Source organism: Ceratotherium simum, chromosome 10 (genome assembly GCF_057802395.1).
Source record: "Ceratotherium simum simum isolate JZ-2026a chromosome 10, ASM5780239v1, whole genome shotgun sequence".
Lineage (NCBI taxonomy): Eukaryota > Metazoa > Chordata > Mammalia > Perissodactyla > Rhinocerotidae > Ceratotherium > Ceratotherium simum.
In genome coordinates, this window is record NC_141909.1 from 947306 (window position 1) to 970622 (window position 23317).

The 23317-nt window shown below is 42.8% G+C and overlaps 1 protein-coding gene across 2 annotated transcripts; it reads left to right on the forward strand.

The window, feature by feature from the left end:
• The first annotated feature begins 38 nt into the window (after window positions 1-38).
• Window positions 39-23018, forward strand: PCID2 (PCI domain containing 2). Of its 2 annotated transcripts, XM_014781881.2 has the most exons (14): window positions 39-178; window positions 5429-5518; window positions 9756-9829; window positions 10958-11023; window positions 12299-12340; window positions 13551-13605; window positions 17050-17153; window positions 17920-17995; window positions 18625-18766; window positions 19942-20042; window positions 21027-21100; window positions 21258-21383; window positions 22280-22403; window positions 22772-23018. In XM_014781881.2, exons 1-14 carry the CDS (start codon window positions 143-145, stop codon window positions 22859-22861), a joined length of 1200 nt encoding a protein of 399 aa, XP_014637367.1. In that variant the 5' UTR covers window positions 39-142; the 3' UTR covers window positions 22862-23018. The 2 variants fall into 2 exon arrangements, with proteins under 2 accessions (XP_014637367.1, XP_087291944.1); XM_087435818.1 differs by lacking the exons at window positions 10958-11023; window positions 12299-12340 and having other exon boundaries at window positions 59-178.
• The last annotated feature ends 299 nt before the right edge of the window (window positions 23019-23317 follow it).

Below are 23317 nucleotides of genomic sequence, written 5' to 3' on the forward strand. Positions count from 1 at the left end.
GGAGGCTCTCCCTCCGGAACCGACGTGCGCGGAAGGCGGGGCTGGCGGGGCCGGCGGCGCGGGGCCCGGGACGGACCGCCGGCCGGAAGTGACGCATGGCCGGGCGCGCAGGCGCCGTCTGGGTCGGGCGGCGGGCGCTGCCATGGCGCACATCACCATCAACCAGTACCTGCAGCAGGTAATGCTCGCCCGGCAGGTCGCGCGGGGCGACTCTTCCTCCCCTTGGCCTGCGGGGCCCCGGGCCGGGGTGGGCACTGCGGGCCTGGGCAGCCTGTTCCCCGCCTGCCCTGGCCGCCGGACGGGAGGCCGGGACGACGAAGCGGCAAGCTCACTGGGTGTCCTGGGGCCCCCGGGTGCACCCACGGTCGCGGCCCTCAGCCTGGGGACGTGGAGAGGGGTCCGAGCGGATCCCCAAGGGCCTGTTGGCCACGCTCAGGAGCAGGGGCGCCGCCATTGCGTGGCCGTTGAAGGCCTGACCCAAGGGCCGGACTTCGAGTTTTGTTTCGGATGAACGCTGGTGGACATAGGAGATGGAGATGGCAGGTGGTCCCGCCGCGAGCCGCTGGCCACAGCTGCCGTTTAGTACATCCGCTGTGTTAGCACCTGGTATACTATGGTATCCTGGGGAAATGTGTCTCGCAGGGGTTTTGTCCATGCAGCCTGTAAACGGCAGAAGCATAGTTCAAACATAGGTATTTATGGATTCAAAGCTTGCATTCTTCCCGCTAGACTATGGTAATTCGCAGAACTAGGACCGTGGTCATAAGGATATAGAAAAGGAGTGGATTTTAAAAATATCTGAAGGAAACATTACCGGGACTTGGTGATTAAGAACTTGTGGTTGAGGGACCTCGGGAGGAGTGAAGAATGATTTCCAGGTGTCTAGCTTGGACGACAGGTGAGCAGAACAGATTCGGAGGGAAAAGTCAGTTTAGTTTTGGACATGTGGAGTTGGAGGTGTCTATTGACAACCAGGTAAAGATATCTAGTTGGCAGGTGAATGTTAGTCTAACATGATTGAGACCATTAGTTGCTAGTTAATTGAGAAAGTTGTTTAAAACGGGAATCATGAAAAAAAAAAGATACATGCTTTTATTTTAATTTAAAACATACAGATATACATTCACTTGCCAGTCTTTTGATTGAAGCCTTGTCTTTAAGGATAGGTCTACCTTGGCCTTATCTTTGCAGAGTTAACATTTCCCATATCAGTTTAAAGTTGAACAAGAACATAGACATCTGAAAACCAATTTGAATATAGAATCTCTCTAGAATTTTGTTTTCTCTTAATCGTTTACAATTTTCTTGCCCACACCTAATTCCTTTTTTTTTTTTTTTTTTTTTTTGACATTCTGTGTGCTTTGAATGGTGTCTGACCCATGTGGATGCTCAATACAATTTGTTGACTGGATAAATGGAGGCAGATAGAAGGTGTTGAAGCTCGCTCATAGGGCTGGATGGTAAAGTGGAGTGATTTGCCTGTTCTCAGACCTCCTCCCTCAGTCTAGTGAGTAGTAAGGTTCAGACTCAGGCTGGTCTGTCTGACTCTAGGTTTCATATTCTTCTGTTTCACCAAACTGCCTCTTGGTCCTATTCCCTGCATTCCCAGAGGAGCACTCAGAGAATCTCCTTTCTTGTCTGTCTTATGTGGTGAAGCAGTTGGGGTATGATGAGAAGCACAGTAATGATTAGTGCATGTTGAACGCTTAATAGTGCATGTTGAACGCTTAATAAGGACCAAGCACTGTTGTACATAGTCATCATCGCTGTTTTTCTCGGAGGTGGGTCCATTGCAAGCCCCATTTTGCATAGGAAAGCAGTGGCTTTCCAAAGTCATTGGCAAGTAAGTTGCACATTGAGACCGGGAGTTCCGGCCTCAGAGTCCATGCCCTTAACACAAAGCTCACTGCCTCTCTTAGCCTAAGTTTTGGCCAACATTTCCTGTCCTAGCTAGAACCTGCCTATTTCTGTTTCCGAATTAAATATTTTTTTGAATCTCATTGACCTTGTCAGCTTTGATACATCTCCATTCCTTATTTCACAGCTTCACCATGCCCACAGCCAGCAGCTGCCTGAAATGCTGTGTCTTTCATTCCCCATGTGCTCTGTGATAACATCCTATTATCTGTTGGGTCTGGAGTTTCATTCTACTCTCCTCATAGCTTAGGAGTTCTCCTGGTAGGTTCTTGGGTACTGGCAGAACGCACGCGATTCCTGGGTCAGAGACCAAGGACTTTAGTACTCAGCATAGCAGGCAGCACGGCAGCAGCATGATGGTATAGCGATGGCCCAGAAGGGCCCCTACACGTGCATCTGAGAGAGAAACATGGAACTTGGGGAACCCACCCATTCTATAGCAGGCTGTAAGCAAGTCTGCTTTGTGTCCAGGGTTGGGGATGGGGGGAGACATTACTTCATTTCTCAAGGTGACCAGCTGCATAAACAGCCCTGAGTAACGGCTCAAGTGAAAGAGCCAGTGGTCAAGCCTTGGCAGTGGCAGAGGCCGGAGGAGGCCCTGTTGTCTCTCCCAACACCCAGCTGTAGCTAGCATGTCCCCTCATCTATTTAGTGCTCACAGTGTCAGCAGGCATTCAATTTAGTTTCTGTTTGGAGGGGACAGGTTGAATTCATTTACCTTACATTTTCCCCAGAGGTGGCTCTCTTCATCATTTCTAGTATCTTTTTTTTAGTGTCCTTTATTTCATTCTTTTGTCCATTCCACACACTCTTATTTTACATGGCAAATTACTTTTGTGTGTGTGTGTGTGTGTGAGGAAGATCAGCCCTGAGCTAACATCCATGCTAATCCTCCTCTCTTTGCTGAGGAAGACCGGCTCTGAGCTGACATCTATTGCCAATCCTCCTCCTTTTTTTTCTTCCCCCAAAGCCCCAGTAGATAGTTGTATGTCATGGTTGCACATCCTTCTAGTTGCTGTGTGTGGGACGCGGCCTCAGCATGGCCGGAGAAGCGGTGCGTCGGTGCGCGCCCGGGATCTGAACCTGGGCCGCCAGCAGCGGAGCGCGTGCACTTAACCGCTAAGCCACGGGGCCGGCCCCATTATTATTCTTTTTGAAGCTCAAATTGTCCCAGATTTGGCCACTGGGAGCCCCTTCAAACTGGTTTCTGTGGCTTTTTGACCTGCCTCCATCCTTTGGTCTCTGCCTTGCTTTCTGGTGCAATAATATATTCATTCCAGGCTCACTTAGTTCTTTCCCTGTCCCAGCACTAGATCAGACTTTTCTCCAAGAAGCTCTGGTCCCTTTTAGTGGAGGGTGAATTTAGAAAACAGATATGAGTGCTGGGTGTGCTTATTGCTATCAAGGTATCATTACTTCTAGGCCTTTTCAGTGGACAGAGCTAGTAAATGTATTTTTAAGGAATTAGGAGTTCTAAGAGCAGATGATTCCCCAGTGGATCAGCTTGGAGCCTGGAGGACGGGAGTTGACCAGCAGCAGCCAAGAAAGAGAACTTCCTGAGAGTACCCAGAGCCAGAGAGTTTCACCTGATGAGCTCTGCAGTCCCGGAGCCAGGCCCACAGGGGTGCTGCTGGACGGTCTCGCCTGGAGTGCGGCCGCATGGTCCAGTGCAGGGTGTTTAAATTAAAACACCAGGGCCAGCCCAGTGACGTAGTGGTTAAGTTCACATGCTCCGCATTGGCAGCCCTTGGTTCGCCGGTTTGGATCCTGGCGTGGACCTACACACTGCTTATCAAGCCACGCTGTGGTGGTGTCCCACATACAAAATAGAGGAAGATTGGCATAGGTGTTAGCTCAGAGACAATCTTCCTCACCAAAAAATAAAAAAAATAATAAAAGACCAGAAGTTCTGGGGTGTGACGTATCAACAGTGACTAAAGCCGTGACTGGGTTGCCCATGATGCTAGTGTCCACTGAGGCGCACATCCGTCTTGGAGATTTGATGCGAGTGTGTCACCATCCCTCTGTTTTCCCTCACACCCCGTGACGAGAACTTTGCAGGTTTTCTTAGCTTCCTTGAGGCAGGGGCACCAATGGGACCAATATTTTGTGATTACTCATAATACATGAAATGACCTTTTGTTTGTTGTAAGGTAGATCCCTAGGAGTGGGATTGCTGGCTCAGAACTTAAGTGCATGTGCAGTTTTGTTGAATAGTCAAGTGACAAATTCTTTATGATACAAATTATCTTGGAAAAGGTGTGGTAAACTTCCCCAGTCGATGCCCTGAGTGGTAAGCAGAGGAGGTGTCCTGGTGGCTTAGGCCTCCATTTCTTCTGGCTGTGGATGCCTGGGCTTCGGGTTACTGGGCCGGGGAGTAGGCGTGTGCTCCCTTTAGTAGGCGTACCTGATACTTTCCCAGAGTGGACGCACCACTTCACCCTTCCCCCAGCAGTGTGTGAGAGTTCCAGTTGCTTTATATTCTTGCCAGCACTTGGTATGGTCAGCCTTGTCCGTTTTGACTGTTCTGGTGGATGTGTAGAGGGATGCCGTTGCATTTCGCTGGTGGGTAGTGACGTGCGCACCTTCTCGTATGCCATTCCGTGTCCTTTTTATGATGTCCCTGGTCGGAGCCTTGTGTGGCATGAAATTCACAGATCTAATTTTATTGTAGGTGAATTGTACCATATGTGCAGCTTCATGCTTGGCTTTCTCTTCACTTATATAATTAGAATTTTTATGTCATTTTTGGTAAATATAATTTAAAAATATCATTTGGTTTTCTGATTACAAAGTGTCTGCTATAACACAGGCCTACAGTATAGAAATGAATAAGAGGCTCCTCAGGCCACCAGTCCCCACCCCACTGGCCAGGGGTCAGCTGTGTGGCGTGGGGCCCTACATTTCTTCCCGTGCCAACACGTCATACAGTTTCTCTTTTTCTTCTCGATCAAGTTACACAGTTTTCCTGTGACTAACTTTGTTTTTCTTCTTACCAATAAGCACACTGCGGGCACTTTCCTGTGTTGTCACGTCACGGCACTCAGGTACTGTGTGTGACCGTGACATCATTGATTTAGCATTGCCATTCCCTTTTTATTTTATGTGTAGGTTGAGTGGAAGCCTTTTGAATTTTGGATGTATATAATTTTAAGCTCTTTTTTTTTCCATAAGCTATATCAGTGAATTTTCAAATGTCTGTTCGTGTGACTGAGTAAAACTAGAAGAATTCACCTTCATTAATAACCAAATAATAAACCACTGGCTTATTCTGGTTTTTCACTTTTTTTAACAGTAAGTCACTAGTTTGTTGGCTTCCAGAAGATCTCACTTTGAAATGTAGTTATTGTTTGCTGGCTAAAGAGAGTCCTGACTTGTTATATTTCGATTATTCTGACTCCTTTCAAAGTAGGGAAAGGTGAACTTTAGTGGTATACATTGTGTTGTTTAGGTTCTGTTAGAAGAGAGTGTTTTATTTTCTACTGAGCTTTTCTCTTCTCAAATGCTTCAGGTCTATGAAGCAATCGACACCAGAGATGGGGCATCCTGTGCGGAGCTCGTGTCTTTCAAGCATCCTCATGTTGCCAACCCACGGCTTCAGGTAGGTGAAGGGACTGTGCACACAGGTGTCTGGCAGGGTTACAGGGTAAACGGCTTCCTAAGAGAAGTTCAGAGTTTGGGTAAGAAGGAGGCAAATATTGCCCCTCTTGTTTGAAAATGTCAAAGCTCCTTACAATTGATGTGATTCCAGTTCATTTATTGAGCACTATGTGTCAGATCCTGTCCCAAGATTTGTGCCTCATCTTCCTATATTTAATTCTCACATGGCTTCTGAGGTTCAGAGAAGTGCAGTAGCGTAGCAAAGTCACCCAAGGTCATCTAGTGGACAGGTGTTGGGGCTTAGGCTCTGCCCAGGCCTGTCTGTCCCCAAAGCCCAGAGATGTGCCCTGTTGTGATAAGTGAAGTTTCTTTGGGGCAGAGCCATGCTTGCTTGTTCCTGTACCGTCTCTGGCTGCTTTCCTGCTATGGAGGCAGAGTTGGCTAGGTGGACAAATGTCTGTGGCCCGCGAAGCCTACAGTTTACTGTCTGGCCTTTTATAGAAAGCATTTGCTGACCCCTGCTCCAAAATATGAGTATCCTTGATTTAGAGGATAAATGATACCCAAGCAATATTGTCTATAGAAAATATTGTTGATATTTTGTAAAATCCCATTTCTTCATTGATTCCCATTATAGTATTGGAATGTGTTCCTGTTGGGGAGCAGAATTTTTTTTCTGAAAGGAAAAGGAGCTTATATACTGGTCGTTGTATATAAGCTCCTTTTGGCAGCATATAGGCTGCACCTCAGACCAAGTAAACCAGTTTCTGAAGTAGAAGCAGGATTTTTTTTTTTAATATATAATATATAAAATTTGTGTTTATTTCAAGCATTCAACATTGTTTTAACATTAATAGTCAACTTAACATTAATATACCCAATTAATAGAATAAAAGGAAATGTATATGATCATCCTTATAGATACAGAAAAGGAGTTTGATAAAATTCAACATCCATTCATGATTTAAAACTCTTAGCAAGCTAGGAATTTCTTCCCTTTTTGGTAGTCTTTTGTTTTGAAATAATTTTAGAGTTAACAGAAAAGTTGCGAAAAAAAAGAAAGAACTCCTGTATATCCTTCACCAAGATTCTGTAATTGTTTACATTTTGTCACATTTGTTTTATCAATTCTATCTGTATTATTTTTTTGAGCCATTTAAGAGTAAGTTGTAGACATGATATCTCTTTATCCCTAAAATACTTCAGTATGTATTTTTTTTAAATTTTTTATTGATGTCATAATAGTTTATCACATTGCGAGATTCCAGTTGTACCTTATTATTTGTCAGTAACCATATAAATGCGCCCCTTCACCCTTTGTGACCACCCCCCAACCGCCTTCCCCCTGGTAACCACCAAACTCTTCTCTCTGTCCGTGTGTTAGTTTATATTCAACATATGAGTGAAATCATACAGTGTTTGTCTTTCTCTGTCTGGCTTATTTCGCTTAACATAATACCCTCCAGGTCCATCCATGTTGTTGCAAACGGGACGATTTTGTATTTTTTTATGGCTGGGTAGTATTCCATTGTATATATACACCACATCTTCTTTATCCAATCATCTGTTGACGGACAGTTGGGCTGCTTCCATGTCTTGGCTATAGTGAATAATGCTGCAGTGAATAGGGGTGCATAAGCCTCTTTGGATTGTTAATTTCAAGTTCTTTGGATAAATACCCAGAAGTGGGATGGCTGGATCATAAGGTATTTCTATTTTTAATTTTTTGAGGAATCTCCATACTGTTTTCCATAGAGTCTGCACCAGTTTGCATTCCCACCAGCAGTGAATGAGGGTTCCCTTTTCGCTACGTCCTCTCCAACATTTGTTATTGTTTGTCTTGGTGATTATAGCCATTCTAATGGGCGTGAGGTGATATCTTAGTGTAGTTTTGATTTGCATTTCCCTGATGATTAGTGATGTTGAACATCTTTTCATGTGCCTATTGGCCATCTGTATATCTTCCTTGGAAAAATGTCTGTTCATATCCTCTGCCCATTTTTTGATCGGGTTATTTGTTTTTTTGTTGTTCAGATGTGTGAGTTCTTTATATATTTTGGAGATTAACCCCTTGTCAGATATGTGGTTTGCAAATATCTTCTCCCAATTGTTAGGTTATCTTTTCATTTTGTTGATGGTTTCCTTTGCTGTGCAGAAGCTTTTTAGTTTGATGTAGTCCCATTTGTTTATTTTTTCTATTGTTTCCCTTGCCTGGTCAGACATGGAATTCGAAAAGATCCTTTTATGACCAATGACGAATAGTGTACTGCCTACATTTTCTTCCAGGAGTTTTGTGGTTTCAGGTCTCACCTTCAGGTCTTTGATCCATTTTAAGTTAATTTTTGTGTATAGCGAAAGAAGATGGTCTACTTTCATTCTTTTTTTTTTTTTTTTTTTGTGAGGAAGATCAGCCCTGAGCTAACATCCATGCCAATCCTCCTCTTTTTGCTGAAGAAGACTGGCCCTGGGCTAACATCCATGCCCATCTTCCTCCACTTTACATGGGACACCGCCACAGCATGGCCTCACAAGCAGCGCCTCAGTGCGCGCCCAGGATCCAAACCTGGGCCACCAGCAGCAGAGCGTGCGCACCTAACTGCTACGCCACGGGGCCGGCACCTACTTTCATTCTTTTGCAAGTGGCTGTCCAGTTTTCCCAGCACCATTTATTGAAGAGGCTTTCCTTTCTCCATTGTATGTTCTTTGCTCCTTTGTCGAAGATTAGCTGCCCGTAGATGTGAGGTTTTATTTCTGGGGTTTCGATTCTGATCCATTGATCTGTGTGTCTGTTTTTGTACCAGCACCACACTGTTTTGATTACTATCGCTTTGTAGTATGTTTTGAAGTCAGGGATTGTGATGCCTCCAGCTTTGTTCTTTTTTCTCAGGATTGCTTTAGCTATTCGGGGTCTTTTGTTGCCCTATATGAATTTTAGTATTCTTTGTTCTCTTTCCATGAAGAATGTCATTGGGATTCTGATTGGGATTGCATTGAATCTGTAGATTGCTTTAGGTAATATGAACACTTTAACTATGTTTATTCTTCCAATCCATACGCATGGGATATCTTTCCATTTCTTTATGTCATCATCGATTTCTTTCAGTAATGTCTTATAGTTTTCATTGTACAGGTCTTTCACCTCCTTGGTTAAATTTATTCCTAGATATTGTATTCTTTTTGTTGCGATTGTAAATGGGATTGTATTCTTGAGTTCTCTTTCTGTTAGTTCGTTGTTAGAAATGCAACTGATTTTTGTAAGTTGATTTTGTACTCTGTGACTTTGCTGTAGTTGTTGATGAAGCAGGCTTTTTTTAAATTTAAAGTTCCCTGGGTTGTTCTAATGTGCAGACAACGTTGAAAACCATTGCTTTAAATAGAAGTTATTGCCGGAGACTTGATGAGATTCAAGTTCAACTTGTCAGCCAGATGCTCCACAGCTGGTGCTGCCTGCTCCCTGTTGCGTCACTCAGGGGCACACGCGTCTCTGCCCATTTGTCATCTAAGGCTAACCCCCTTCGTTGTAAAACTTCTCATTAACCTTCCATCTGAAGGTTCCATTCACTGGTAGCCAGTGTCTGAATCAGTTATTTCATTAGGGACTACAGAATGGTGATTTTTCCTTCCACGTTTGTATATGTAGATATGCATGTATATTTATTGTCCCAGTGTAGACTCACTGATTCCTTTTTTTTTAATTCAATGTGCTATATAATTGATTGTGATGTTTATATTATCTAAAATTTGGCCATTGAGAGGTAAGGAAAAGTTAGAAATAAGTGTCAGCTAGCCTAGTCCAGGATGCAGAGAGGGTGGTCCTGTCACCAGGAAGCGAGGAGTGATTCCTAACGTGTCATCGGCTCTCACTCATTTGACTTTATCTATGTGAGGTATTATATATTTTATTATGACTTATTTATTAAGCATATAGTAGCTGCTTAATAAGTATTCTTGACTGACTGGCTGTTAAATATTGAGATATATATGGAAGTGCCTAGACTACTGCCTGGCCTATGGTAGACGACAACCTGCGTTCTTCTCCTGCCTGAGCCGGGGTCGTGCTTGATAAATATGTATGGAAGTGATGAGCCTTTTATTTAGAAGTGCTGAAGTGTAAAGTATTACTGTTAACTGTAAAGTATAAATTCTTTTGAAACAGAGGTTTGTCTAAATCTCTTTCTGTACATTGCATTCTCTCCGTGCCTGTTAATTTTATTTTTGCCCTTTTTCTTATCATTTAGATGGCCTCTCCAGAAGAGAAGTGTCAACAAGTTTTGGAACCCCCTTATGACGAAATGTTTGCAGCTCATTTAAGGTAATCTCTTGGTGAGGAAGAAAAACAAGCAAATTTGGAAATTGATGAATTGACTAGGAATTTTATTTCACATCATCTCATGCTTGAAGTAGTGAATAACTTACTTTGAAAAAGTAGAAAATTGCATTTGTAATTTCACTTTGGTAAAGCGTGTGAGAATTTTGTGAAGTTTAAAATACTTGAACATTTTAGTGAACTTTTTTTCATTTCAAGGATCATGTATGTTTTTAAAAGTTAAATTGTAATCATATATCTTTATATATCTATCGTGTAATACTGTAAAAATCACTTATTATTCCTCATCTTGGCTGTATAGTGGTCTTTTGTCTAGGAGGGTGGTATAGAGCTCACTGTTGACTTGCATTTCTCATGGAAATATGCCCATTTTTTTTCCTCTGCCTTACCTGAAAAGATACCAGCTGAGCAAAGCAAACAAAATACTGCTTTTTATTTACATTTCGTAGCTGCTATTTTCATCTCGAGAGCATCAATTCAGGCAAAGCTTATGTCCTAAAGCATGTGGTATTTGATTGCCCTCCTGCCTGCAAACCTCCAGTGTCTCGGAGCGGGCTGGGGTGTGGAGGGCAGGGTGGGGCAGACCTGTGAGACCTCTGGAAAAGCTGGGGTGCCACTGTGCTCCTGTAGCGTGAGGCACCTGCAGTTTCCCAGCTCTGTGCAGTGTACAGTGGGGTTCCGGATTTCGTGATGAGCTGACGAGTACTGGCTCCACCCAGCTGGGCGTCTGGTTAGAGCGTCTTCGCCCACTGGTCCAGGAGGAGTGCCATACTGTGTGTCAGTGCATGTTACCAATAAATCCTGCTGCAGCTAGGTTTCTCCATCTGGGACTTGAAAAAATAGTCTCAAAACTTAGTGCCAGAGTTCATCTTATACCAGCTCATTTTAGTGCCATAGTAATTTGTGTTTCTTATCTTCCTTCACCTTTTTGTAACCTGCTAGGCAGGAGCTCTAGCTTTCACTCCAGGACAGGTGAGAACTAGAGTGTCTGTGATGGAAGTGAGGTGCGTGGTCCACAGAGTTCACTGATCCACGGAGTTCACGTCTAGGTTTTCATCACGTAAATGCACTTTCTGCCACCTCTGTCCTTAGTCTCTAATGTTTCTTTTCCAGGTGCACTTACGCAGTGGGGAACCATGACTTCATAGAGGCATACAAATGTCAGACTGTCATCGTCCAATATCTTTGATCGTTTGTGTTGCTGTTCAATGTATAACAGATACAATAGATTATTTCGGATTTAAGATCTTGAAACATTAGGCCAGTTTTATTCATACCTTTAATTAGAAAGGAATTAAAACCTTTTGGAAGAGAAATGCATTTAGCTGTTTCATTCGGGTGCTTAAATTTACCGTGGACCTTAAGACTGTCGTCCAGTAACTTACATAGTAAGGAAGAACACTGGTTATGATTAAGGATTTTATTTAATTCTATTGTGAAGAATAATATTTTGTTGCATTAAGGCATTGAGTATCATTACAGGAACTGGTTAGAACTCCACAATCCAGGCACAGACAGACAAGAGTGGACTCAAGACACATTGTCATTTAATGGTGGTGTCATTTAATGGTGGTCACTAAGGACCTTAATCAAGCCAATTTTTTTTTGTGAGGAAGATCAGCCCTGAGCTAACATCCATGCTAATCCTCCTCTTTTTGCTGAGGAAGACCGGCTCTGAGCTAACATCTATTGCCAATCCTCCTTTTTTTTTTTTTTCCCAAAGCCCCAGTAGATAGTTGTATGTCATGGTTGCACATCCTTCTAGTTGCTGTATGTGGGACGCGGCCTCAGCATGGCCGGACAAGCGCTGCATTGGTGCACGCCCGGGGTCCAAACCTGGGCTGCCAGTAGCAGAGTGCGAGCACTTAACCACTAAGCCATGGGGCCAGCCCGAGCCAATTTCTGATTTAAATCATTTAAGTGGTATATTAGAGCTAAGGACCTAGTCAGTGAATGTTCTAGCATTTGTATGTATCTCCGGACCTCACTTTGCTTGTTTTTTAGCCATTTTGTTTAAATATACACAGAAGAAGAGAGTTGGTTACTGACTAGCTAAGCCTCCTTTAAATTCAGGAATTCTAGAATCGGTGAAATAAACTTTATACTACAGATTCTAAAGCCCTTTACATGTAACTTGTGATTATCTGGGCTCAAAGAAACCAAATAAAATATTTGAAATTGCCAATTAAAAATATCTTGTAACAACAGTCTTTTCCTTACTTTGAAGAAAGTATGTATGAAGTAAACATATTTGCTACACTTATACCTAGTGATACTCAGATATTTGTAAAGTGGGCTTATATATTTTTTCTTCTTCAAGAACTTATTGCTATGACACATAATCTTCTAAATGGTGAGCAGTACCCCTTAAAATTTAAAATCCTTCTTATTCTTTATTCTTATCATCTGTAGCATAACTTCAATTTTTATGTCATACCTTCCTTAATATAGTACATCATTCCTGAGGGCATTTCAGGCCCACAAAGAAGAAAACTGGTAAGTATGGACAGAAACAGCTGGAAATTAGCAAATGGCTTTTTTTTTCAGAAGCTTTTAAAAAATTTATTCTAAATAAACATGTATTGTGTTTTCTATATGGATATTTAATATCCCATGTTGACATATGATAGTATAAACATGAATAATGGAGTTTTTTTAAAATAATTTTTTATTTATTTATTTTATCCCCCAAAGCCCCAAGAGATAGTTGTATGTCATAGCTGCACATCCTTCTAGTTGCTGTATGTGGGACGCGGCCTCAGCATAGCCGGAGAAGCCGTGCATTGGTGCGCGCCCGGGATCCGAACCCGGGCCGCCAGTAGCGGAACGCGCGCACTTAACCACTAAGCTACGGGGCCGGCCCCTAATAATGGAGTTTTAATAATTAATGTAAACCTAAATGGCAGATCAGCCAGATTATTTGCCGTGTGTTTATATAGAGATGAAATAGTATTTTTATTTCAGTCCTCCCATGCCCCATAAAATTTATTAATACTATTTCTTTCCTTTAGTTGTCAATTTTGAATTTACTTTTGGTTTTAAACTTGTATAAAAGAGAAGAATCAACTACAATTCATTTGAGGTGATATAATACATAATAATTGGGTTGTTTTAAATTTCTTGACAGACTAATTCTTAGTTTTATGATTTATGATTTATTAACGAACTGTAGGTAAATACTGAAATTTTGTTTATACTAAAATAACTGAAGGCTTTCAAGTACCTTTTACTAAAAAAGTGAAGACTTATCTTATACATAAAACCAATACTGCTAGCTAGATTTAAAAAAATTGTTTTATGACATTTTGTGTATTACATATCTGTGTCCTGTTAGGAACCCAGCTTGTTTGAATGGAGCTATTTGGATAATGGTGGGGAGTTGAGGGGAGGAGAAGGTCCCGGAACAGCATGAGGAGGTGCTGTCTCAGGCTGAGGACCCCTGGATGGACCAGAGCGTAGGCCTCTGGGGAGGGTCCGGGGCAGTGGGTGTGGAGTACTTCAGACCCTGGCCCTGTGCTGATCAGGAGGTCTGGGGGCTGCAGCTCCCCTCATGGAAGGTGACGAAGGCAGCAGTGGGCTCAGGTTCTTGGAGGGTGGTGACCCCATTCTGTATAGTAGCCCTGGGTGTCAGTGTTATCCCGCCTCTGGTGATGGAAGCTGTGACCTCAAGGCCTCTTTAAACATCCTTCCTTTTCTGCCCCTGCAGGGCTCTGCCTGTCATGTATGCAGTAGCGCTGGACCTTCGAGTATTTGCCAATAATGTAAGTTAATTTCTGTCACTTGTTTTAAAACCCAAACTCGGTATCTATCTGTTGCTTAATTTCATGTCATTCTTCCCAAAAGTTTTGAGGAGTGACTGGGATTGGGAGGTATCTGTTGAAGAGAGCAAAAGAACAGGGGATGGCTTGATTAGTTGTTCTTTCTGGGTTGATGCGAACAGATTTAAGTAAACATTGGTTTTCATGCTATAGTTATAGAGGGAGTTGTTTCTGTATGTGGTTAGCCATTTATAACATGCAGTGTTTTTTGTTGGTGGTGGTGAGGAAGATTGGCCCTGAGCTAACATCTGTGCCAATCTTCCTCTACTTTGTATGTGCATTGCCACCACAGCATGGCTGACGAGTGACGTAGGTCTGCGTCTGGGATCCAAACCTGCGAACCTGGGCCACCGAAGCAGAGTGCGCTGAACTCAACCCCCATGCCGTGGGGCCAGCCCCATGTAGTGTTTTTTTAAAGGGGGTGGAGCAATGGCAGATGAGTGATGCTGCATTTTCCGTTAAGATGTGGCCTGTCCCCCACCTTAAAGAATTCCACCTTAATGTAGATTCAGGCAGTAGCTAAGGGTTTCTCTGCTGTGAGAAGGTGAAGATCCTGGATTTTGTGGGGTTGACTCCCCTTGGAGGTCAGCATAAGCCAATTTTGGAGCAGCGGGTCTCAACTTTTTGGTCCTAACACCCCTTTACAGTTTTAAAAGTTATTGGTAACCTCCGGCTCCACACAAGATGGAGCAGGCACATTTGTCTTCTCCCTCCTGCTGGGAGTTGTAAAGCCAGCGAGGCTCCGAGAGGTGGAGAGAAGGGGACTGACTTGAGAGCAGCGGGCAGTGAGTTCCCTGAGCTCCCTGTTTGCCTCCTGTCTGTCCTGATCAGGTCCCGGAAAAGCCTGAAACCCGGGAATACCCTCAGGTGGAGACGAAGAAGCCCCAAGGAGAGCAGGAAGGGGGAAAGCAGCCCAGCAGGACAGACCCCTTCCACAGTTCCTGCTGCACTCCACACAACTCTGCAGGTCCCCACCCCTGTCAGCAAGGCCCATGGGGAGCCGGACACACCACCCCCATGGCAGAGACGTGGAGGCCCATTTCCCCACGAGCATGGTGTCAGCAGAGGCCTGCTGACACACAGTCAGTAAGGTCCACAGTCTCATATGACGTCATACCTCAAATGTCCAGGATCTAACCCATTATCATACCAAGAATCAGGCAAGTCTCAGCCTTTTGAGATTCTGAATGAGGAGGGACAGTCAGCAAACACCAACACTGAGATGACACAAATGGTGGACTCCCTGACGAGGGTTTGGCACCAGCCTCACAGAGAAGCCTCAGGGAGCAGTTAACATGCTTGGCACAAATGGCAGCGTGGACAGTCTCAGCAAAGACGTGGAGGATAGAAAGAAGAGCCAACGGAAGCTTCAGCACTGAGCAATATAATAACAAGTAAAAATTACTGAGGACCCCAAAGAGCTTTTGTTTATCTGTGTTATATTTATTTATATTTACTGTATTAGAAATTTTAACTGGGAAAATTTTTAATTTTTATTTATCTAAAATAATAATAAACCTTTATATCGTAACATAATTGACTTTTTAAATAAAAAGTAACTGTTTTCAAAATGAACAAGATGTACTAAGAAGAGGGGCATTTTTTTACATTTTAATCTCTAATGTCTGGTTTAACAGTACACTGGTGGATTCTCACAACTGCTTCTGCATTCACTCTGTTGCAGTATGTTTTGGTTGAATATGTGAGGACAGTCTGGCCTCATACAGATGTCGATGGGAAAGGGAGGAGTATTTTAATAGCCTTTTTGGATAATTGTAGATATTCTTTGAGCTACACTAAAACTGCAAGAGGTCGTTTTTAAAGGTTAGTTACATTGTGGCCTCTGAAGCTTAGCAGTGAACCTTTTCTACTGTTACATCAGAATCCACTGGTGTCTCTCACACTTTGAGTAGATCTTGTACCACTTGCATGATTTTGTAACATTATACATTGATCATTTGGAAAATTTTGGTTCACTGAGTATGCAGATGTTCCAAATGTTGACGTGCATCATTATGTAAAACAAGCAAACATTTGAAAAACTCTGCATTTGTTAATATCTCCAGTGACCTCATCAAAAAGAGTCTTGAAGTAATGGAAGGCTGCCAAGCTCATGGTGATCAATACAAATTTTCCAAAATTCTAATGTTTTTCTTGAAAGCATTGCCATTGGCGACAAATACCGTCAGTTGTTTGTCCAGAAGTGACAGGCTTATTTCATTCACTTTCGAGCAAATCATCCCCAAATACCCATGCTGGACCGCCACGCTTGTCTGTCAGGTGTTTGTTCCGCATTCCAGCTTCAGCTCCAGTGGCTGCTCAAGTGCTTTTCCTGAAACAGCCATCATACTTCAGTGTGCCACAGACCTGCTACGTACACACTTCCTGTTTCATCACAAAGGATAGTAAAGATATCTGTATTCAAGGACCAGGACTTAAAAAATTAGTATGTACTGCATCATCAGGACATTTTAAAGTGGAATTAGCTTTACTGGTTGAAGGATTGCAGGTACGTGGTCTTAGGGATACAGTCACTACTAGTTCAGTTTGGTGCCACTGGGAAGCCTCCCGCAGTTTCACCTACCTTGAGTGCAAATGTCAATACCATAAAAAGAGAAATAAAGGCTTAGTGTTGTCATGAAAGTAGTTTTGACCAGGTGGATCATCTGCAGGCAACCTGAAGGCTCCCTGGGGGTCACAGACCATACTTTGAGAACCTGCGTTAGGGAGAATCTGAGTGGGAGAAGACAGGTTCTTCTTTAACCCAGACTCTCCTGAAAACAAGGGGCGAGTCAGACTTGGTAATGATGTTGACACCTATGGAAAGTGTGTGTTTCCAGGGCTTTGACTATGCAAAGGAGGTGGCGAGTTCAGTGGCCAAGTAAGAAGAGGCTTCTTAGCGGCGCAGGGCCACACGCAATGCCAGCCTCAGAATTGGTGACTGACTTAATAGCTTGAGTTGGTTGAAGAGAGATTTGATTTGTGGAAGAGTTGGAATTAGCTGTAGATGTCTCATTTTTATAATTTTCTTTCTTTATTTTTTCCCCAAAGCCCCAGTAGATAGTTGTATGTCATAGCTGCACAGCCTTCCAGTTGCTGTATGTGGGACGCGGCCTCAGCATGGCCGGAGAAGCGGTGTGTCGGTGCGCACCTGGGATCCGAACCCGGGCCGCCAGCAGCGGAGCGCGCGCACTTCACCGCTAAGCCACGGGGCCGGCCCAGATGTCTCATTTTTAAAACTACTGTAGGTGGATAGGTGATTTCTTCAGAACCTGTGGGACTCTGACTCTTGGTTGTAGCCATTTGTGCTTCTGGCTGCACTGCGATTTTCTTTTTAATTAAGGAATCAAGAAGAAATAAAAAAGAAATGTTTTTCTCTCCCGTTAGGCAGATCAGCAGTTGGTAAAGAAAGGGAAAAGCAAAGTCGGGGACATGTTGGAAAAAGCAGCTGAATTGTTGATGAGCTGTTTCCGCGTCTGTGCCAGTGACACGTGAGTGAGGCGCCGTCCCCAGCCACCGTCACAGCATGTTGTCTCTTCCTGTCCTGTGTAGGCTGTGTCAGGTTTTCTTGTCTTTCTGGTTTTTTTGGGGGGGGAATGCATTTCAAAGTTAACTGCATACATCAGTAGACTTTCCCCTAAATACTTCAGTTTCTCTTCTGTATTTTGAGGTAGAATTTTCATACGGTGAACCACACAAATCTTAACTGTGTATTTGCTGGGTTTTGAAAAGTTCACATGCTGTGTAATGCACACCCCTGTTGAGATAAAGGGCCTTGTGGTCAGCACAGTCCTGATTGTTCCCACTGTGGATTATTCTGCCCGTTTGGTAGTTTTGTATAAATGGACCCACACTCATGGGCCTTGTGTCTTGCTCTTTTTGAGGTTCATCCATGTTGTATATTTCAGTAGTTCATTTTGTTGTAATAATAAGAGAAAATACTTTTTCTGTTTTTCAAAAATGCATCATAACAATTAGCCTTTACATATATGGCTGCAAACTAATCAGTTTTCATCTGCTGCAGTCGGAGGATAGTATTTCTCAAGTATTTGACTGGGATTAGAATTCCTGGTTTGGTCTCCTTAATTTTACCTATTAGATAAGACATCTTCTTTCATAATGTTATTGTATTTCATGACTATGACTTGAGCTGGAGGATTTTATCTCAAGCTATTAATTTGTTTAGGCAGTTTATTTTGTGATTTATAAATAAAATTTTTATTTCCTATGTAACTTTAAAACATTATTTTCCCATAGTCGTGCTGGTATAGAGGATTCTAAGAAGTGGGGGATGTTGTTTCTGGTGAATCAGTTATTCAAGATTTACTTTAAGGTATGCTTCTGTTTGAATCCTTTGTAATATATCTTTATAAGTTTTCTTTCTCCCCATCTTCCCAGATATCCTGTCTAGTAATTATTACTAGCCTCCCTGGCATTGCTTGGTTAGGTCATCACCTAACCATACTAATAATCCTAACAGCTAACATTTGTTGAGTGCCTGCTGAGTGCAAGGCACTGTTGTAAATGGTTTGCAAGTGTCGCCTTAGGTAAACCTCAGCCCTGTGAAGTCAGAGCTCTTGGCTCCAGGAGAGGAGCACGACCAGTGGGGTGGGCCTGGGCTTTAAGGGAAGAGTTTCACTCTGGAGCCTCCTACCTGCTGTTAGAATAATTAGCTACAGAGCAGATGGGCATGTGGATAGGTGAAGTCAGTCTTTGCTGCATGAGGTCGACCAGGTGGGGTTGGCTCCCTCACTCTCCTGTGGGTGGGCCTTCCAAAGTGGAGGTAATCTATGCTGTGCAGCTTGTGTTTAGTTTTTATTACTAAATAATCAATTTTGATGACATAATAATGTAATTCCCACTTTAAGGAGGTGTATACTTAGTGAAGTCGAAATTTATGTTTGTCCTCCCTGGTTTGTTTGTTTTTTAATAATACTTAAAATGGATTGTTATTTGTTATAGATCAACAAACTCCATTTGTGTAAACCTCTAATCAGAGCCATCGACAGCTCAAACCTGAAAGATGATTACAGCACTGCACAGAGGGTGACATACAGGTACTACGTTGGGCGGAAGGCCATGTTCGACAGTGACTTTAAGCAAGGTATGTTGTTAATCTTTTTTCCAGTGTTTTAAAGACATTGCATTCTGAACAACTTAAGTGATACAGTTTCAGAGAACACAATTACTGCATTTTATTATTACTTAAGGTGGAATATAGGTGTAAACCATGTCCAAGTATTTTTGACACTAAAGTTGGTTAAATAAAGGAAAATCCTATTGGATGTTTCTTAATCCATTCTGGGTCTCTGAAATACATGTCAGAGTCTCCGTTATCACGAATGTCTTTTTTTGTGTGGTGATTATGCACCACTGTTCTTCACACTGAATGGAAGTAACTGTTTTCTCTGCTGGTCGTGTTGGCCCGGGACGTGGAGACTGGGCAGCACTTGGCTCAGCTCCGACTCACTGCTTAGAAATCCCACGTGGATCGGCCGAGCGAGCAGTGGGGCTGTGTCCTTGGACTGGGGTCATCTTTGGTGTTGCCGCATCAGAGTGCGCCTTCATGAAATCTCACTATTTTGTAGTTTATTTCATTGACTTTCTCAAGAATGTGACACCAGTTCGTTTTCGTTTTAAACTTTTTGATTAGCTGCCATGAGGCTGTTCTTTATCATCTCTGCTGTTGTACTCAGACCAGACTTTTAAACCCACTTCTTCAACAGCTGTTTGCACAGGAAGCAGCATAACTTCAGGCAACACAAGATACATAAAATTGCTTTTCTCTCCACGTGTTGTAGCCAGGGATTCTCTAGGGACTGAGCTCACAGCTTTTTCACAGTCATTGCTCTGGTTTTTTATACTGTAGGGTTATACAGATCAACTTTTCATTTTCTTTCACAAAATTTTTAATAGAGCTACAGCTTTCAAAGAAGGGCTTTCCTTGGTGATTCCCCATCATTTTTTTCCCCTTAAAATATGAAGCATAAGAACAGAAGCTTTTAAATTATATTCTTTTGGAGTCTCTTCAGGATTGGTATGTTTTTCCTCTGAAGATTCATTGAGTACTATTTTTGAATACCTAACACAGCAAAAAATGATTTATTAATATGAGGGGTAGAGATGTGTAGTTTCTGAGACCTTTGGAGCCTTGTGTGTAAGGAGAAATGGTAGAATCAGGCTTGCGGGGGAGCTGTAGCGACGGCATGCCGTGCACAGCGCACCAAGCCCACTGAGCTCTCACGGGGTCTGACTCCTGCCGGGCACTGGCGTCTGCAGCCGAGGAGTACCTGTCCTTCGCCTTCGAGCACTGCCACCGCTCCAGCCAGAAGAACAAAAGGATGATTCTGATATATCTGCTTCCAGTGAAAATGCTACTGGTGAGTGACTGTTACTCAGTTCTACAGGTCTTGTTGCTTTGAAGAAGTTGATAGACTTGTCAAAATACAGCTGATGGTGTGTAGTTGATCACGTCTGAGTTGCATGTGAGCACACCCCAGAAATAGGACGAACACGCTTGTGTGTGGCCTGAGCTAAGCAGCTCCATGACTGACACTCCACGGTCCTCTGTGAAGACCTTGTCTGTGCTTTCTTTCTCTTAAAGTAGCTAACTCAAAGGTTTAACGTGCGTAAGACAAATAAAATGAGTGCGTGTTATTTCTATTCCCCATAAAAATCTAAATTAATGGAAATACAGTAACCAAGAAATAAAAATGTCCTTCCAGCCTGTCTGTAGGTAGGTATTTCATTTGGTCACGAAAAGTTATTTTTGATACTTGAAAAGAAATGACAAGTAACTAGAAAGTTAATTGACTAAAACTTCCTCAGAGTCGTAGATAGAGCTTCCTTTCCTCCATTTAAAAGTTTTCTTTAAATTATCAAAGCAATACACATATATGATTAAAAGTTAAAATAGTTCAGGGTAGAGCTTGTAATGGAAAAGCGACGATGTCACACCTGCCCCTCCCCACTTCTAACCCTGCTTCACAGAAACGACAAGTTTTAAATTTTTTAGCTGCGTCTTCTGGAAGATGTTTCCATATTCCTAAATCTTATACTAGCATTTCTTCAGTTATCACTCCCCTCCTATGATATAAAGGGTAAGAGACATGAGAAGGTCAAGATGAAGGTCAGATGTCACTGAATGACAAAACTGTATTGTGCCCAGGTTTTCTGACTTCTAGACCAGTGTTTGGTTTTTTTCTGGTATACTATGACGTTTTTCATTTTTGTTCAGCTACTTAAGGAGAATTTCTAAGAAAAACAGGTTGCAAGTTTTTAAAACTTCATTCCTTGATAAGATTTTATCAAAGACAATTCTGTTAAAACGGTTCTTAATCTGGAAAATTAACTCTTGGTCTTAGGGTCATATGCCAACTGTTGAACTTCTGAAAAAGTATCATCTCATGCAGTTTGCTGAAGTAACCAAAGCTGTAAGGTAGAGCATTCTAATCCTTTTCCACTTGGGATCTTTTAAAATATAAAATTAATAAAAATTTCGTTGATGTTGTGTGAGAACTAACTGCTTTTTGAATCGATCTCATCCTGGGATTTTGTTTTGTGGCTGTGCTTGCACATCTTTCCCCATCACCCAGCGAGGGCAATCTCCTTCTACTGAACGAGGCTCTGACGAAGCACGAGACCTTTTTCATTCGTTGTGGTATTTTCCTTATCCTCGAAAAGCTGAAGATCATCACCTACAGGAATCTTTTTAAGAAAGTGTAAGCAAACTATTTTCTTTTTAATAAGTTTAAACTATTAGAATGACTCATGCAGTAGAGTTGTCAGGCTATGAAAAGCGTTACAGTGACAGGTGCGGGGTCTTCTGAGATGGGGAATGGGGATGTCAGTGTGTGCGCACAAGGGCCCATCTCTTTTCCTTTAATTCTGTGGAATAAAATCACACTTTTCTGGCCCACTCACTGCCTCGTGGCCTTGGTGCCACACAGGTGAGTGAGCGAAGGCTCTGCCTGCACTTGTGGAGGAATAACTCAAGTGATGTGTGATGAGAGAACTTTGTAACAGAGGTTTTAAAATGCCAGTCCTAAGAATCAAGTATTTCACATTTTATCAGAGCACGTGGGACTCATCGCTCATTTCTTTTTTCATAACTCACTAACCCTCCCCCGTGGCTCTTCTTGACGGAAAGTTGACTCTTCTGTAGTTGTTGCTTTTCCTCCATGGAACACGAGAAGCTGACTCTTCTCTGAGGGATGGTCCCAACAGGATCTCGGTTAATTCAACTTCAAACAAAGCTAGACTTTCTGTAGCCATGGGTAGTATCTCAGAGTGAGTAAGGACCACATTTCCTTGAATCCAGAAGACACTCTCCATTGTAAGGTGCATCCTGTTTTCAGAGATACTAAAATGTGAAAATACGTGCAATTCAATGAAATATTCATTATATTTGTACTAGTGGCTTTTTTAAATTGGAAAGTCAAAATTGTATTTAAGGGCTCTTATTTTTAGAGTGTATCTAGGAGGTGGAAGCCTTTCTGTTCCTTTGGAACAGGGTTTGTCAGAAGATATTCTTCCTCCTGCCTCAGCGCTCCTTTCCTTGGCCTTTGAGAGACTCATATCCGGTTAGTAACCAGCGTGTATCTGTTTCCTTCTCCAGGTACCTGTTACTCAAAACACACCAGCTATCTCTGGATGCCTTTCTGGTTGCCTTGAAATTCATGCAAGTGGAAGATGTGGACATCGACGAGGTCCAGTGTATTCTGGCCAACCTGATTTACATGGTGTGTGAGCTCTTGGTTCAGTGTAGGCGGCTCCTCCCATTTGCACGCGGGGTGGAATTTGAAGCGTTGATACCGTGCCCTTAAAGACACCGTTGGGGCCTTTGCTTTTGTGAAGGCATTTTCCAAGAGAACTGGTTTTACCCCGGGAAATACCATGATAGTCAAAGGGCTTTATGGAGTGTGGTGGGTGGATTTAATAGGTACTTCTCTATTCTCCACCATGCATGTATTTATTCGTTGTCCTCCCTGAATCGAATTGCATGATGATGGGGGAAGAATGCTTATGCCAAGGGACTAAGTGAACAACTCACCCAGCATCTTTGATGTGACTCCTCGGAAACATACGCCAACCTTTCTCTCTCCTGCAGGGTCACATTAAAGGCTATATATCACATCAGCACCAGAAGCTGGTCGTCAGCAAGCAAAACCCATTCCCTCCGCTGTCCACGGTGTGTTGAACGTATGCACAGCCCTGAGGAGGGGAAAGCTGTGTGTTCCTCCAGTTTCTAATCACGCTGATGAAATCAGTCGTGTGCCGAGGCGTTCTCTGCAGCCAGGGGCTCTTTGGGGCTCCCATCTCAGGGATGCTGAGACTGAGTTTGGCAGCACACGGACACCTTCAGATCTCCGTCATCACTCATGACTAATGTCAGCCTCACAGAGACCTGGAATTCCTTTTTCAGAAAATGCAGACAGCTCCACTGGCTCTGGAGGTTGGTGAAACTCCTGTGAAGGAGGCTCTGTCTCCAAGGCAGCTGTATGTAGTTGACTTCTCACGAGTGTTGTTCGCAGAGGCGTCTTTGTAACTTTTTTTATACTTCTTTGTATAAAAGGATTTCTGAATTTATATAAGTGACATACTCTTTATTATATGTTCTGAGATACATCAATTTTTATATGTTTGAACATTTTAT

Bases quoted from the DNA above. Each gene is read 5' to 3' on its own strand.
- PCID2 (XM_014781881.2), top strand. From the start codon at position 143: ATGGCGCACATCACCATCAACCAGTACCTGCAGCAG. The intron at 11,024-12,298 runs ATATCTTTGATC...TTAATATAGTAC, and splicing joins TGTCAGACTGTCATCGTCCA to ATCATTCCTGAGGGCATTTC. The intron at 20,043-21,026 runs GTGAGTGACTGT...TCTTGGTCTTAG, and splicing joins TTCCAGTGAAAATGCTACTG to GGTCATATGCCAACTGTTGA.